General features: G+C 38.2%; 1 protein-coding gene across 6 annotated transcripts in view; it reads right to left on the bottom strand.

Moving 5' to 3' along the window:
• Window positions 1-10,021: 10,021 nt before the first annotated feature.
• SNX13 (sorting nexin 13) overlaps window positions 10,022-15,847 on the bottom strand; it is an 88,386-nt gene continuing 82,560 nt past the window's right edge. For 3 of the 6 annotated variants that reach the window (XM_089533112.1, XM_089533116.1, XM_089533114.1), the window contains 4 exons: window positions 14,735-14,803; window positions 13,966-14,078; window positions 13,557-13,800; window positions 10,022-13,271 (listed from right to left, as the gene is read on the bottom strand). In XM_089533112.1, coding sequence (XP_089389238.1) covers window positions 13,250-13,271; window positions 13,557-13,800; window positions 13,966-14,078; window positions 14,735-14,803 — 448 coding nt within the window. In that variant the 3' untranslated portion in view covers window positions 10,022-13,249. Of the gene's footprint in view, window positions 13,801-13,965; window positions 14,079-14,734; window positions 14,804-15,847 lie in introns of all 6 variants that reach the window. The other 3 variants (XM_089533113.1, XM_089533115.1, XR_016281940.1) reach the window with 2 other exon arrangements.

Below are 15,847 nucleotides of genomic sequence, written 5' to 3'. Positions count from 1 at the left end.
GTTAATTCAGAAGTACTACCAGGTAAGTTCATATAGGCACAATACAGTAAATCAGTGGTTCTCAAACTTTTTATCCTGGGGATGCATGAGCCCCAGGATAATTACTCTCAATGGAAGGCTAATGAGATGACTAGGGTCCAAAACACACTGCGACAATAATCCAGTTTGGACCACTTTAACTGCTCTCGCTCAGTGCTAGGGGATCATGAGCGTTGTAGTTTATTGTAACACCATAGCTCGCTGATAGAGAAAGCTAGATGTCTCACAAAACTACAGTTCCCACAATAACCTAGAATTGAGCCGAGGCATTTAAAGCAGTCTCAAACTGGATTATTTCTGCAGTATATTTTGGACCTATAACAACCAGATGTGAAGGAGAGAATTTGATAGTTGGGACAGAGGGAAGACGAGCATTACAGTAGTATGTGGGGTAGTGGTTTGACAGTGGGACTTGCACTCTGAGGATGAGGGTTTGAGACCCAATTCAGCCATGGTAACTCACTGGGTGATCTTGTGCAAGTCACTCTCTCTCAGCCTCAGAGGAAGGCAGTGTCAAACATCCTCTGAATAAATCTTGGCAAGAAAATCCTAGGCCAGACACTGCCACATAGCAATGCTGCTGCTGACCTGAGCATTGTTTCAAATCAGTCTTGGTGCTGCTTCTCACTTACCTTCTCATATAGTAGAGACAGCTCTCATTTGACAACATAAAAGATCACTTCAAAAGAGTTGCTCGACCTTTAGCAGGTGCTCTCCATGCTAAGGTGCAGCCGGCACAGTCAGCTGTTGGAATTCACATTTGGAACTGCTCTTCCCGTTAGATGGTGTATTGGATGATCAAAGCAAAAATTCCAGGTCACACCTCAATCTGTTCTGTCTCATAACTGGAGTATTATTTGTGTCACACCCATGAAATAGAAACTCGAGTAGCTCTGACGGGAGAGGACGATTGCATGGTGTGTATGGGACAGAAGAATCACTATGAATGGACCTTTGAACATGTTTTATGGAGTGTACAGAAGAACAAACCTAGCATATAAATAGATATTCCTCATTCTTTTCTTTGAGGAGCTTTACAGATAAATAATGTGTACTCTCGCACTCTCCTAAATCAGCTATAACCACAACACAACATCAACAATAAACATTTGTATTGTAGAGTGTGTTTTACTGCTTTTTAACTTTATTAATCTGCAAGTAAACAGACAAATGAAGTTAAAAACAGACAATTATATTTCCATTTCTTGAAGGCAACTATAGTGACCAACTTCTAATTGATTCTTTTTCTACAACATAATTACAATACAATTGTAATTTAAGGGAAGATAACTTCACTTCTTTTTGGGGTATCTCTAACTATTTTACTTAGTTTTAAAGTTTCAGGGTATGTTCAGCCTCATACCAAAAATTTGGATTTTTTTTTAAAGTAATAGAAGTAGCTATTTTAACTGCTTTTGCGTAGCTATTTTGTGTTTAAAATATAGCTATCATGACAACTTGAGGGAGGGGGTCTTGGGACTGTAATTAATTACTTTTAGATGTAACATAAATGCTGCCGAATTCCACAGCCAGAGAATAGAAGCTAACAAAATGTTTGGTCAAGTAAATCCAGTTGGTTTGAATGCAGGTCTTTCTGACCCAAATATCCTTCCACTGATCCTATTTGCATCTGAGCTTGGAAGTTATTTGTAGATGATATATCTATTAACCTTTCCTAATTACTGTAAATACCTAATCCAAATTGGAGTGCCAGAAAGGGGCACATGCAAATAAGCAGAAATAACATGAAGCAAAAGGCAAATAGGTAGCTGGGTTGAAATTTATCAGAAGAGATTTATTTGAAAGAACACCTATTAGAATGTTCTTGACTGTTCTCACAATCCCCAAAAGAGTGCAATTTCGTAGAATTTTCTCAAATTACTTTCATCTGTTTGCTTTCCCCATCAGGGCCATAGAACAATGCTAGGTAAGTCTGGGGGATGATGGGAGATGAAATGGGAGGGAGGAATAAAGAAGTCCTGTTTCTGATGAACATGCCTGTCCCCTGGAAACTACTCCCAATTTTTTTCCCTTCTTCCTGGAGAATTTTTGGGAAACTGGTACTCTCCTTCCACATCACAGAGCATGAGAATAAGAAGGGAGAATTTCAGGAATCGTTTTAGTTCAGCACAGCAGGAAATATTTGAAGTTTTTATTGGGGGGGGGGGGTTAGTATTAAACTATTTGTGGAGTCTTCACTACCTCACAGCATCTTTTTACTATGAGGTTTTTTTTTTTTAACCTTTGGGAAGAGCCCAACAGATAAAGTATGTGCCCATAAGGAGAAAATGACTGCATGGAAGAGGTTATTTGGAATGCAACAGTTGCTAGTTTCAGTGCTGTAGTCATCTAGCAGCCTTAAAAATGCCCCAGTTCCTCTCTGCTCTTCCCACTTTCCCTCTTTGTCCTCAGCTTACTTCCACTGCTGCAAGCTGAATACAAAGTTTAAAAAGTATTCTGCATTAAATCTCAGAATAGGAAGCAGTATCTCAGGAGGATATAAGTGGATGGAATCTTACCCTTCCCAGTAGACTCTGGAAAAAGCAAACTGCAGCAATCTCTCCTCCCTTGTATGTCCTTCTTCATTGATTACCTTTGCCTGGCCACATGAGTCTTGATTTTCATCCAAAAAATGTTGGAACATATTCTGGCAGGCATGCAATCATTTTGGTTCCAACTTTTGTAACCATTTTATTAATTAAGTTGCTGAAATTAGTTTGCAGGGGTACCAAAGGGTGGAAATTGTGTGGCCCTCCAACTCCCAACATTCCTCACTAATGGTTAGGCTGGCTAGGGCAGCTGGGAACTGCAGTCCAGTATCTGGGAAACCACATAATTCCTTCCCTGGGGCTATATAGTATTCATTAGGTGCATATATGGGAATTTGGTAAGTTAACACTTAGAAACTCATTCACATTGCAAAATGATAAGTGTTATTACTCTCCTTTAACTAGTTTAATTCTATTCAAATGTTCACATTTTGTATGTTTTTAACTGTATTGCTCATTAAAACTATAAGCCTCCTTTAGTCCCAATTTTGGGAGGGAAGCATGTTTCAAATATCCTCCTCCTCCTCCATAGTTGCATCCTATGAAATTCTGAGAGTAGGAGTTTAGAGAAGTATTTCAAATTCCCAGCCAGAGAAAACTAGTGGCTCACCTAACTACAAACTACAGGATTCCATAGGATACAGCCATGGCAGCTAAAGTGGAATTGAAGTGTTATAACTGTATAGTGTGAATGGGACAAATAAATGGATGTGGGCTCCAAAGTGCATTTTTGTGGAAAAGTACTTTAAAACAAGAAGAATCCATAGGTTATGTCTTTAATTAATCTACCCTCCTGAGGCACACTATTTTTCATTTGGCTCCATTTAGCAGATCATTAGAGTAAGCAAAAATAATGCAGAAGCAGAGGTTGAAAATGTTGGCTGAAGTTTATTTGCCCCTGCACCACTTATCCAGTTTAACCTGTTCTGTTAATCTAGTCCATCACATTTTCCTAGCCCAAATACTGGTGAAGCAGATGGTTCATAGTCAGCTAAGTCCAATATTTATCTTGTTGTGCTTTTATTAATTTCTGCATGCTTTGAAGCCAACCTGGGAAAACTTCCACATGCCCATACACCCTGGGTAGAGCAGACAGGGTCTAGTTTCATGACTTTAGGTAATCGCTCATGACCCTGGCAAGAATTTATTCCAGGGTATAGGTACAAAGAGAAAATGTCAGAGGATATTTGAAAAGTGTGCCAAATTGAAATGACAAGGTGATGCTAGAAACATGTGGTGTACTTTAAAAAATCTCTGACTAGGCAGATTATGCACTCATTGTGAAAATAACACTGACAAAACTATGTGCTACTCTTTTTACTCCAGTTAACCCAGAAATGGCATTTCTTTTTTTATTATTATTTTAAAACATCTTTAACCCTTGCTTCTACATCTGTAAGAGCACTCAGGGGAATTCCCAGTAAGATCAAACAAACCAAAGCAAAACTAATTAAATTATATTACCTAAATATTGGTAGGTAAGTGGCATGTGCATAATTGAACAGCGCAGATGGCAGGTGATCAAACCAAACAGTGAGGGATTAGGCAAGGCATCAGCAAACAGACCCAAGCATCCCACAGGCCAATTGTGCCCAGAACATCAACAGAAATGCAGTCTAATGGAACATTTGGAACTGGATGTTTCAAATCCTGGGCCTGAGCTCTTAGTCCTTCTTTCACACCTTCTGCTGAGATATTTCAATCGTCTCCACAGTAGAAAAGAATTCAAACCATCATTAATGAGATCTGGTTTAGATTTCAAAGTTCTCCCCCATTCTTAACCTCAAAACTCTGACACAGCTTTAACTTTGAGATGATGATGAGCCACACAGCTTTTTGGTCAACTGGTTATTTCAACCTGTGATCATCACCATAGGCTTAACTAGGTACTCTGATTATGGCATAAATCAACCTCTTCAAGACACTCTGTCATTAGAATTATATTTGTAATCTTTGATCGCCTTTTTCTTAAAAAATAAATTAATTAATTAACATGCCCTGATCGATCAGGTTTTCTCATGGTCATTATATACTGAAATTTCTCCAATTATTTATTACTCTCTAGCACCTGTTCTGGAAATAGTTGGAATCATTTACATTTATAGACTTTCAGAAAACCTATATAGTACAGTATTATCATCATATTTGAAAATCAAGCTGTTACCAATATTTCCTTAAATCTCAGGTAAAACCTTATCAATGTTACTATTACATTCCAATAATTATAGAACTGTTAGAATCCAATGAACAAGCACCACTTAGTTCTGGATATCTAAGGAATAATTGCTGAATTAGAAGGGGCCTCATGGGCCATAAGGTCCAACCCTCTGTTCAATGGAGGAACTTCAGCTAGAGCATCTCCAGCAGGTAGCATGAAGACATCCTAAGAAGACTCTATCACCTCTTCAAGTAATTGGTTCCATTGTCAAACTGCTCTTTCCATCAAGAAATCCATTCTCATGCTCAAAATCTGCCCTTGTGTAACTTAAAACTATTAGACTTGGGCTCTCACCTCCTCTTTGTGACAGCCTTTTGATATTTAAAAATATTTAAAGAATGCAATCATGTTTGCCCTCAGCCTTTTTCCCACTAGACTCAACATGCTCCTTCAGCATTTCTTCATGTTTTGTTCTCCATATCTCTTATCATCCTTGTTGGCTTTCTCTGCTGTCTTGTCTATATCCTTCTTAAAATGAGGTGCTCAGAACTCAGATGAGACCTGATTAGTGTAGAATATAGTGGGACTATTATGTCCCTTGATTTTGAAACTATGCTTCTGTGTAATGCAGGCTAAAATATTTTCTTTCGTTGCAATGTTTGAGACTGACAATAAACCCAAGACCCTTTTCACACGTAGCACTGCTAAGCCAAGTATCCCCTATACTATACCTGTGCACTTGGTTTTTGTTGCCTAAATGTAGAATTATGCATTTGTATTTGCTGAATTTTTTATTAATTTCAGCCCAATTTTTTCAAATTCTGTTCCTATCTTCTAGTGTATTAAATTAGTTGTCCCAGATTTGTATCATTTGCCAATGTTATAAGGGTTCTTTCTACTCCTAACATCTAAGTCACTGATACATTTTATTATTATTATTAACCTTTATTTATGAAGCGCTGTAAATTTACACAGCGCTGTACATACAATCTTTAGTTTCTGGCCTACATTTCATAGTTTAAAAAGCCACATGTCTCATGGGAAAATTACTTTAGGAACTATGGGGATTTTAAAGATGTACACAGTATCATGAACACTGATAGCACTTTACACTTTATGCAACAGTACATTTACTAAAAATAAAAGGTAGATGCATTTAAATATCTATAGTGGAAAGTTCCACAACAAAATAGAGGAACACATGCTTTCCATGCACAATATCCCAGGTTAGGCCCTAATACCAACAGGATGGTTGAGAGAAACCTGTTCAAAATCAAGGAAACACACTGGCAAACACTATAGACAATAGTGAGCTAGATGGACAAACATTACAACTTGACCAGAGGCAGTTTCACATGTCTTAAATCAAGAGGGGGAACCACTAACAAGTGAAGGAATTAATTCAATTGCAGGGACATTATGGGAATGTACACATCAGTGTTTTCCACAAACTTAAGGCAAAGGGATACTTGAAATAACAGCATATTTTAATCTAAAGTTCTCATTGCCAGTAAATAAGCCTTGTTGTTGCTATGTGCCTTCCAGTTGATGGTGACACTTACAGTTTTAGTCAGCACGATTTATTCAAAGGATGTTTGCCATTGCCTTCCTCTAAAGCTGGGAGAGTGCAACATGCTCAAGACCTCCCAGTGGGTTTCCATGGCCAAGTGCGGATTGGAGCCCAGGTCTCTAATCCAACACTGAAGCTACTACAACAAGCTGGCTCTCCAGTTAAGCCTTAGGAGAGGCATTTTAGACTTTTAAAATGGGGAAACACATAGAAACCCTTTAGAAACTTTTAGAATTGGAAGGGAAAGAGATACCAAGCCAAGGAAATCATTGAATAATGGTATCATAGGAAATGGGCATGGGAAATTTAAAGCCTGGTTGGGGGCCATAGGACTAGATAAGGCCCCAAGAACCTAGCTTTCCTCATGTGTTTTACATGATATATTTTTAACCAACAATTCAGATAAAATCTGTTGACCTGTTTGGCAGCTTTAACTCTGGGATGGATAAAGTGAAGGCTGCACATAACTGCCCCCAACACAATCTTTGTAGCACTCCCATGCAGCACAAATTTTTAACAAAATAAAACTGGGTCTTGTCACTCAAGACAGCCTCGAGGACAAATTGCTTGGACAAATTGGGGACACAAACCCACCCATCCTCTCTTCTCACAGTCCAAAATTAAAACCAATTGAATGCATGTGGCCATTTTCAGTTTCCAGGTTTTTCTTGCATTTTCGAAACATTTTTGCTTTTTTCAGGCTTGGTGTAGTCTGCAACAGCCCCTGGTAGGGAATATATGCCTCCTAGCCCTGCCATTGCTGCCGTCCACTCCTGCTTTAACTGATAAATGATTCAGAAGTAAAACTATTCTACACTATGATGCAGTACGCGCTTTCATGGATGGCTGTATTACTGACACAAAATTTTCATTTAGGCTTTTGTCTTATTTCCTACTTTGGAACAAGATGAATGGTACACAGGTTTTCTGAGCTTAAGTGTGGACTATTAAAGATAATATATTAGCACTGCAGCAGTGTATAAAATAAATGAAAATTCCACCTTGCACAAGTCTTTTTTTGTTGATGTTAATTTGTGTAGTTAAGGTGTCGGGGGGACAGACTCTGAGGTGTGTTTATAATATGCCTATTTAATTTCAAAGCTGGGAATTGAGTTACCCTCACAGTAAGATAAGATATAGAGAAAACTGTAGGATTGCAGGTTCAGTACAACACTGTTAATTTGCTTGGCTTGAAGGCTGAGGCCTGTTAAGCCCTTGATAAAACCAAATGGAATGTGTGCAGTATAACCTTGGACAGCTGGAATGAGAAAAGGCTAGTCACAAATTAAATTAAGAGGTGTAAAATGTCGTGAGAAGAAAAACAAATTGAGATGGTGAAAACAGGTGCCAACTGACATTTATTCCCATATTCAGTCACACTTTCTTTTCTCACTGTGTGATTAGCAGCTAAGCTGAATTAGGACAGATTTCATGCTTCTGTGACCTCCATGAGTCCCCGTAAAGAAAAAGGAAAAACACCTGCAGGTAGATGTTTTTCCCGAGCTAAAACAGTAAAATCCCTAACTACTGTTGAACCAGCTGGATAATAGTGCTATGCTGGTCAGAGTTAAAGGGAAATGCTGCCTTCACAAGAATGTATAAATTCACCTGCTGGTTTAAATCAAATTAAAGCTACAGTACTGCTCATTAAACAAATGATTTTGATGTATTACAATCTAAATTGCATGTAAAAAGAACATTTGCTCCTGGAGCAAGCTCCTGTGGCTTGCTCTGTCTGAAAAGAACTGTGAGCTTGTGAGAACAATTTGGTTTATCAATTTACTTGCAAGGTGCAAAAATAGTTTATAACACAATCTACAGTGGATAGAGCAGAAACAAAGTCAGCTCCCACATCTTGCACAAAAAAACTTGCTGTTTTCCATACAGCTGGACTGAAGTGAAAAACAGATCAAATATAATCATAACATTCTCTTAGCAACACCTAAAGCACTCATCTCATATGTGATCTGTTATGAGTTTTAACTATCAATGGCAGGATACAGACCACCAGAAAGAGGCGGCCGGGAGCCACCTCTTTTCCACGTAATAGCGCTGCAGCAACCAAATTGCGCGGCACGGCTACACGGAAAGAAAAGGAGCGCTGAAAAGAGGCTTTTAGCACCGCCGCAAACTGCCTGCGGCAGCGCAAACACATCACTGCCAGGCACACTCATCTGGACAGCACACAGCAGTGACATCCTGGTGATGTCCTAGGGTTGTGGGGCGTCTGGAAACGTTGCCAGGACATGCTAAAAGGCCCGTTTGTACAGGGCCCATGTTAGTTTGATGTGCTGTCTATATTAGGAATATGCAAAAAGTTTGCTCCCATGAACTCGTTCCTTTTATACTAACCAACTTAGTTGGGAATATCCCAGAGGTACAATAGACATTTTCCACAGGGGCAAACAAGTGGCATCTTGGAAAACTTGATATTATGGAATTTCTAAAATAAATGTAAAACAGCTGGCATCATTATCAATGAACAACAATAATTCTGGCAGGCAGTCCCAGCTGTTGTGAAAATAAAACCTATGGAAAAATCCTAAAGGACATTTTTGAGCTCAAGACACACATTACTTTGCAGATCTGTTACTGTTTCTATCTAATGTGCAGGTGCACAGATGAATCATAGAGTTGGAAGAGACTGCAAGGGCCATCCAGTTTGAGATTCGTTAGATTTACTTATGATGCATTCATGTGAAATTGCTATTACATTTACTACTTCATTTATTCCAATAAAAATTATCTAAATGCCACCAATTTCTCCTTTCCAGTGGTCATTTTAGCAAGAACCAACAGATCCTCCCTTCACCCACCATCTTGAGGGAGAGAGAGGCAGGCTAGCTCCAACTGCCTGCCTGGAAGAAGAAAAGCCCTCCCTTCACCCACTATCTTGAGGGGGAGAGAGGCAGGCTAGCTCCAACTGCCTGCCTGGAAGAAGAAAAGCCCTCCCTTCACCCACTATCTTGAGGGGGAGAGAGGCAGGCTAGCTCCATCAGGCCTGCCTGGAAGAAGACAAGCCATCCCTTCATCCACCAACTTGAAGGGGAGAGAGGCAGGCTAGCTCCAACTGCCTGCCTGGAAGAAGAAAAGCCCTCCCTTCACCCACTATCTTGAGGGGGAGAGAGGCAGGCTAGCTCCAACTGCCTGCCTGGAAGAAGAAAAGCCCTCCCTTCACCCACTATCTTGAGGGGGAGAGAGGCAGGCTAGCTCCATCAGGCCTGCCTGGAAGAAGACAAGCCATCCCTTCATCCACCAACTTGAAGGGGAGAGAGGCAGGCTAGCTCCAACTGCCTGCCTGGAAGAAGGAAAGCCCTCCCTTCATCCACCATCTTGAGGGAGAGAGAGGCAGGCTAGGTCCAAGAAGCCAAGTCCTCCCTCCAGTCCATCTGCCTTGGTCCAGGCCTCGGAGGTTGAGAAGAACTGCTGGACCTCATCCCCTTTCCCACCACCACTCCCTTCTCCTTTTGTGTCATGTCTTTTTAGATTGTAAGCCTGAGGGCAGGGAACTGTCTAAATAAAAAGATTATATATACAGCGCTGTGTAAATTTACAGCACTTTATAAATAAAGGTTAATAATAATCATAATCCTCTTACCATCATTCAATCACTCACTTCCCAGGCCAGGAGGTCTTCTGCTATGACTTCACATGTATACTAAATAATTTATAATGCAGAGACAGTAATTAAAAGAAACTGAAAACTTTCTTGTTAATACTTTATTAGTGTACTTTTCTGAGCTTTCTTGTTGAACAACATAAAGCAAGCTCCAAATAAAAACCTAGAGTTCTTAGCTGATCAAAAAGAGAGAAAGAGACCATGGCATTCCAAATTTGTTTTCATTCTTTGTTAAAGAAAAGGGGAGAAATAATGAAATAACCATTAGGCACACAGTTGACACATACTGTACAATGATATGCATAAGTCATTTACTTAACAACTATATTAAGATGTGCTCTTTAGGTTTTGCTCCTTGTAATGTAAGAACCATGCTCATGTGAGCACAGAGAAGTCAGATTTACAGGGAGTGACAAACCAGACTTTTAAAACAAGTCCTTAGATAAGCCAACACAGTAGCAATAACAGAATATATATTGTTGGTTAAGACAGTTTACACCTTTCATCTCAATATCTTAAAAATGCTCTCCTTCTTTTCTTTTGTCTTTTACAGTTATTCAAATACACATGCGTTACATGAAAATATTGCACTAAAATTAAAACTGAGATTGTGGAATTCATATTTAACTTTTAAAAATTGTTACACATTCTGGTAGCAATTAAAATTAATTGTTTAGTTACAGCAAACACCAGAGGCAGAAGCTTGAGGATGAAACATATGAAATATTCCACCTTACTGTTCATTCTCTTTTAATTAAGGCTAAGTGCATTTTGTTGGACAATGGCACATTTATTTTCCAAGGCTGATCACAGCATTCTTGGGTCAGGACATACCCAGCTAGGTGTATGCTGCATTTACACAATCAATTTGGGACAGGGGCACTTTGAAAGATGGTAATCAGGATGAGCAAAGTGCAATCCTCCACATGTTGGACTGCAACTCCCAGAATTTCCCACCACTTGCTACACTGACTGGGGTGCATGGGAAATGTTGTCTCTGTGTATGTGCATGATTCCCACCCAATATAAATGACACAGGAGCTAAAGATATTAACATGTTAAAGGACAACATATGAACTATGCACAGCTCATCGAGACATACAGTTCATAGCGCCTGTCTGTAGGCATGCTCTGAAATTAAATACAGAAGACACAACACTGTGTGCAATTGAGATACATTAAAAGAAATTACTGAGTTTTATTCAATCAAGATTTTAGAAATAGGGAGTCAAAATTCAACAACTGAGCAGAATCCTAACAATTTAGATGCTCAAAGATAGTAGATACTATATTTTGACTGCTGATCATTCCTGAAGTATAAACTGAACCCAGTAATCTAGATATATTACATCAAACTCAAGTCGTATAAGATTACTTTATTATAAGATGTACAATATTTAGTACTAAAACATTTCTTGGTTTCAAAATGCTATATAGATTGTAGTATTTTATCAATGGATTGGGACATTGATGATATATGTCTATTTTCACAGAGTGCAATCACTTGGACTTCAAATTGCAAATGGGGGCATATAAATTTGAATATTCCTGCATGCAACACTAGCATGTTGAAGAAAAAGTCAGCTATAAACATTTTTTTCCTTTCATGCTTTGTTTTTAGGTGCAGAGATTTTTTAAAAACAAATGTTGTATAGAAGAAACATCTTTTAATCAAATCCCCTACTTGCAATTTAATGTGGTACATGTCAGCTTTTGTTACCACTTCAGTGACCATCAGGGCATGGACTGAAAATCAAATCAACATAAATTCTTAAGAACACACGTGTATGAGAGATTTTGTTAACTGTCACCACCATTATTTAAAAACATGGAGAATGGGTAGGAATTGATGCTTCATGTCTCTATTTTAAGATATAATAATGGTAAATGGAATTACATATCTACTATGTTGCTCAATAGAGACAAAGAAACTGCCCTTGAACAAGTGCTTATTGTAATGAAGATGTAAAAATTTGTTACAGGATGGCCAGTCTTGAGTAGACTTTGTTGCAAGAAAGTTATCCAAATGAGAGTATAAGGACTGTGGGGCATGCCTTAAATGTAAGGGTATACATTAAACAGATGCTCTTCTTTGCTACTCCCCTCTCGATCCTCTAAGGTGTGAATTTTTGCTCCTGAATATCTGTTACTAAGTGGAGGACCTTAATCAAACCCTGCCAGTTAAAATCAGAGTTCCTTCCAGAAAAATGTGTTTAAAGCATACTCTGTCTTGGATAGTTTCTGGGTTTTTTTTAATCTCTCTTTTTAAATAACCACTACATTGAAATTCCGTAGTCATAGAAGAAAGAAAAGTCAGAAAGGGAGATGGTGAATCCAAGATAAATTAAGGCTAAGCAAGTATAGTCAATTATTACTTTATTCTCAATTAGACATGTTTGAAAGTAAAGAGGATAGACAGGGGACTTTCTGTGTTGAAGAGGTTTATTAAAATTTTACATTATGCAAAAAATAAAAAGATTGTTATTTAAAAAAATATTGTAATTATGTCTATTATTTTCATATATACACTATGGTGCATTCAGGAATTTGCAATTGTTTGCATATGACTGTTCACTGAAGTTTGTAAGACTTTCATCTCAGTAAGAAACCAAGTTATTTTAACTATTTACCACCTGAGGTGAATATACTTAAATACGTCTTAGGGTGACTTTTAATGGCATATAGTACAATATGTTTTAAAAATGTTTTTAATGTCAACAGTGTTTAATTGCTTCTCTCCTCAGTTCTGCCTCCAATTCCTAATAAATAAATGTAATAACCCCTTGGTAACCCCTTGTTTTAAACATTGTCCCTTCTCTTTGCTAAGTGCTATTGTGAATCTTTTTATTTAAAAATTATTTGAAGACAACAAAGATTATAATTATAGAGCAAAATAAGACAGCTAAACAAGCTGATTCAAACCAAACTTTACTTCTCTGTACTTCTGCCCCAGTGAATAATAAGCCCAACCAAGATAATTCATTTAGATTAGTTTAGTTTTTGTTTTTAACTCAGGTAGATGATGTCATGTGCAAAACCCATATAATTGCCTCAATCTTTAGTTAGCAAATATAGTTTGGGGAAAATTATAACAGTTCTCAGAGCTATCTGTTCCACAAGACTTCTCTTCATGCTAGCTCAGCCTTTTCAGACCTGCTGAGATATACAAGCCTCAACAGTCATAATGCAAATCAAATCGCACCTGATTCTCACATTGCACAATCTCCCAGTTCCAAGGACAGCAGCCAAATCCTCCATTGCTATCACCATAGTTGTGCTTTACTTATGCCTCAGTGGACAAGGTCTAGCACATTTCATTGCTGGCATTCATAGATTCTGTCAGGAGTGGAGAAGAAACACATTCTTACAGAGCGGGCTAGTATTCTCAATGTTGCATGAAAATGCACCAAATCATTTAAGACACATTAATCCCATTCATGGTAGTGGTTGCCTTAGAGATGACGAATGAGAAGAACCACATCTCTTATGGATGCATTAATAATCTATTATGTGACACTAAAAGACTGGTGCAGAAATAACAGCATGAGAGAGTTTTAAGCCCCAGAGAATCTACCCAGGTCCTGGGCAAATAGACACCCATTACTAAGTTTGGAGTGTCACCTTTTCTGTAAAAAAGGTGCTTGTGTAGATTGTAGTCTATGCATGTATTGCTGCATCTGCTTTGAACTTGAATGCAGTTTTTTGAAGAGATCTGGAAATCCATACACTGGAAATAAAGTTTCCAAGAAGCCCTCCAGAAAGACATATACCAGCCGCTTGTTTAGTTGAGTATGTTGAAACATTTCAAAGACTCGGAGAATGCCTTTCCTTGTTGTCTCAGCACCTAGGATATGCTTCAATTCGTCTAGAAAAATAATAAAATATGGTAATTCAGTAAAATCTTTATCTTCATGTGTATCTAATATATTACTAATATGCTGCTTAAAAGATTCCCCCCTCCCCAAGTTGCCACAACTGGGAGCATTTTTTAATTCCTCAAGTAGGAACCAATTTAATACATTTCACAAACCTGGCATTATCCCCAGTAATTTTGTTTTTCCAGCAATTCTTGTTCGCATTCTGATTGAATTGTCTCTGCGGGGAACAGCTTCAGCCAAAATGCCATTTGGCCAAAAGGCATCTCTGTAGCAAACAATTTTACAGTTAAAAATGAAAATCATGTCACCTGCAAACACTGTTATGAATTACACACAAATTCACATGCAAGTATTATTTTTATGTCAAAACCTCAATAGCTTTAAATCATTCTCTGTATTTTCCTAGAACTTGGTTATACAAAGGTTGGCACTGGACAATTCAGCCAAGTCACTGAAGGCTATATATGGTGTCACAGCTATTAATTTGATCACAGTAAACCAGTGGACTAGAGCTTTGATTCACGAAGGAAGAAAATAAAATGCTTAATGCTATCAGTTTAATCTTGTTAATTAAAGGACTAGACTACTAAGAATTACATAAATTAATGTTTCAGAACATACAGAATATACTTCTTCTCTGCAAAACAGAGCCCTGAAAAAGGAAGGTGATAGCAGAGTACCAACTATAGGCAGAAGAGCCAAGTGTTATGGGAAGAAGAAAAGGGACATGAATATATTTTCAGTATTAGAGTGTATTTTAACAGATTTCCTTCAAAGGAAGATTCCTGGAAAGAGCTAATAATCAGTTAAAGTCATGAAAAGTAAATGGCTCTAATGAAAAGCAGCACTCATTGTCAGCTATAGGCATAAATAAATGTTAAATATAAATGTTTTTATTATATCGCACGCATAATAACACACCTGAACCGTTTAACTGCATCTGCTACTTGTTCAGGAGATGTCATCCAATCAACATGATCAACTATTTTTCTGAAATGAAGCAAAATCATGGTTAAATTATTTTAAAGCAGGTATGGAATGTGGATTAAGTTGAACCTGAGCCTGATTGTAGTTGTTTACATATGCAGGGACAAGGTTGTCAGGGCTTAATTCCTTTAAATAAAAACTCCTGCAAGGTGATCAGGATTACTTGTAAGATTCATGAAATATAGAAAAGGTTGCAAGATACTGAATAGTTTAATTCCAACCACTAACATTTTACAGCTGGGAAAGGACTTGATATCCAAATATAACATTCCACCAATCCAAATGCAACATACTACCCAATATACCAACTGACTCATTAAATAGATGCCAGCTAGCCATCTTTAAATGCTAACAGATTAAGGAAGAAAGGACAGATACAGGAAGAACAGTTCAGAAAGAAGTCCTTTTACCTCATCAATCTAGCAAAAAAATCTTGGATATTTGAGCTGCAGCTGCACTGCAAAATTAATGCAATTTGACAACACTTTAGCTGTCATAACTCAGTCCTCTAGAATTCTGGGATTTGTAGTTTGCTGTGGCACCAGAGCTCGCTGACAGAGAAGGCTACATATCTCACCAAATTACAAATCCCAGCATTACATAACATTGAATCATGGGAGTTAAAGCGGCATCAAACAGTGTGGCTGCAGCCTAGGTGTCAAAATCTATAGCATCCTTTGTGCATAGAATCTGCCATGGATGCTCATGTTGATCCTGGTGTGTTTTATATTGCTGGGGATGATGGGAGATGCTTAGACTGGACCTATTGGCTGGTCAATGGTATAGGAGGGGTTAATGTTCTTAGTAACTGTGTTAGCTGATCAAAAGAGCTTGTGGAATGCAGGGGAGGATTTTTTCTGTTGGGACCATGTTTTATCTTTATATAGAGGTTTGAAGATGTTCATGTGGGAGATGGGGGGTTAGAAATTGTTATGAGGAGAATAGGTGATGGAGTTAATTAATACAAATGCTTTTACTATGTGGTGGTGGGTGTGGAACATTAGATCTGACCTAGACACTACTGATGGCTTCTGTTCCTGATGTCTG

This window comes from Sceloporus occidentalis, unplaced genomic scaffold (genome assembly GCF_023333645.1).
Source record: "Sceloporus occidentalis isolate IW3139 unplaced genomic scaffold, rSceOcc1.0.p SCAF_7, whole genome shotgun sequence".
Lineage (NCBI taxonomy): Eukaryota > Metazoa > Chordata > Lepidosauria > Squamata > Phrynosomatidae > Sceloporus > Sceloporus occidentalis.
This window is presented reverse-complemented; position numbering and strand designations above follow the sequence as displayed.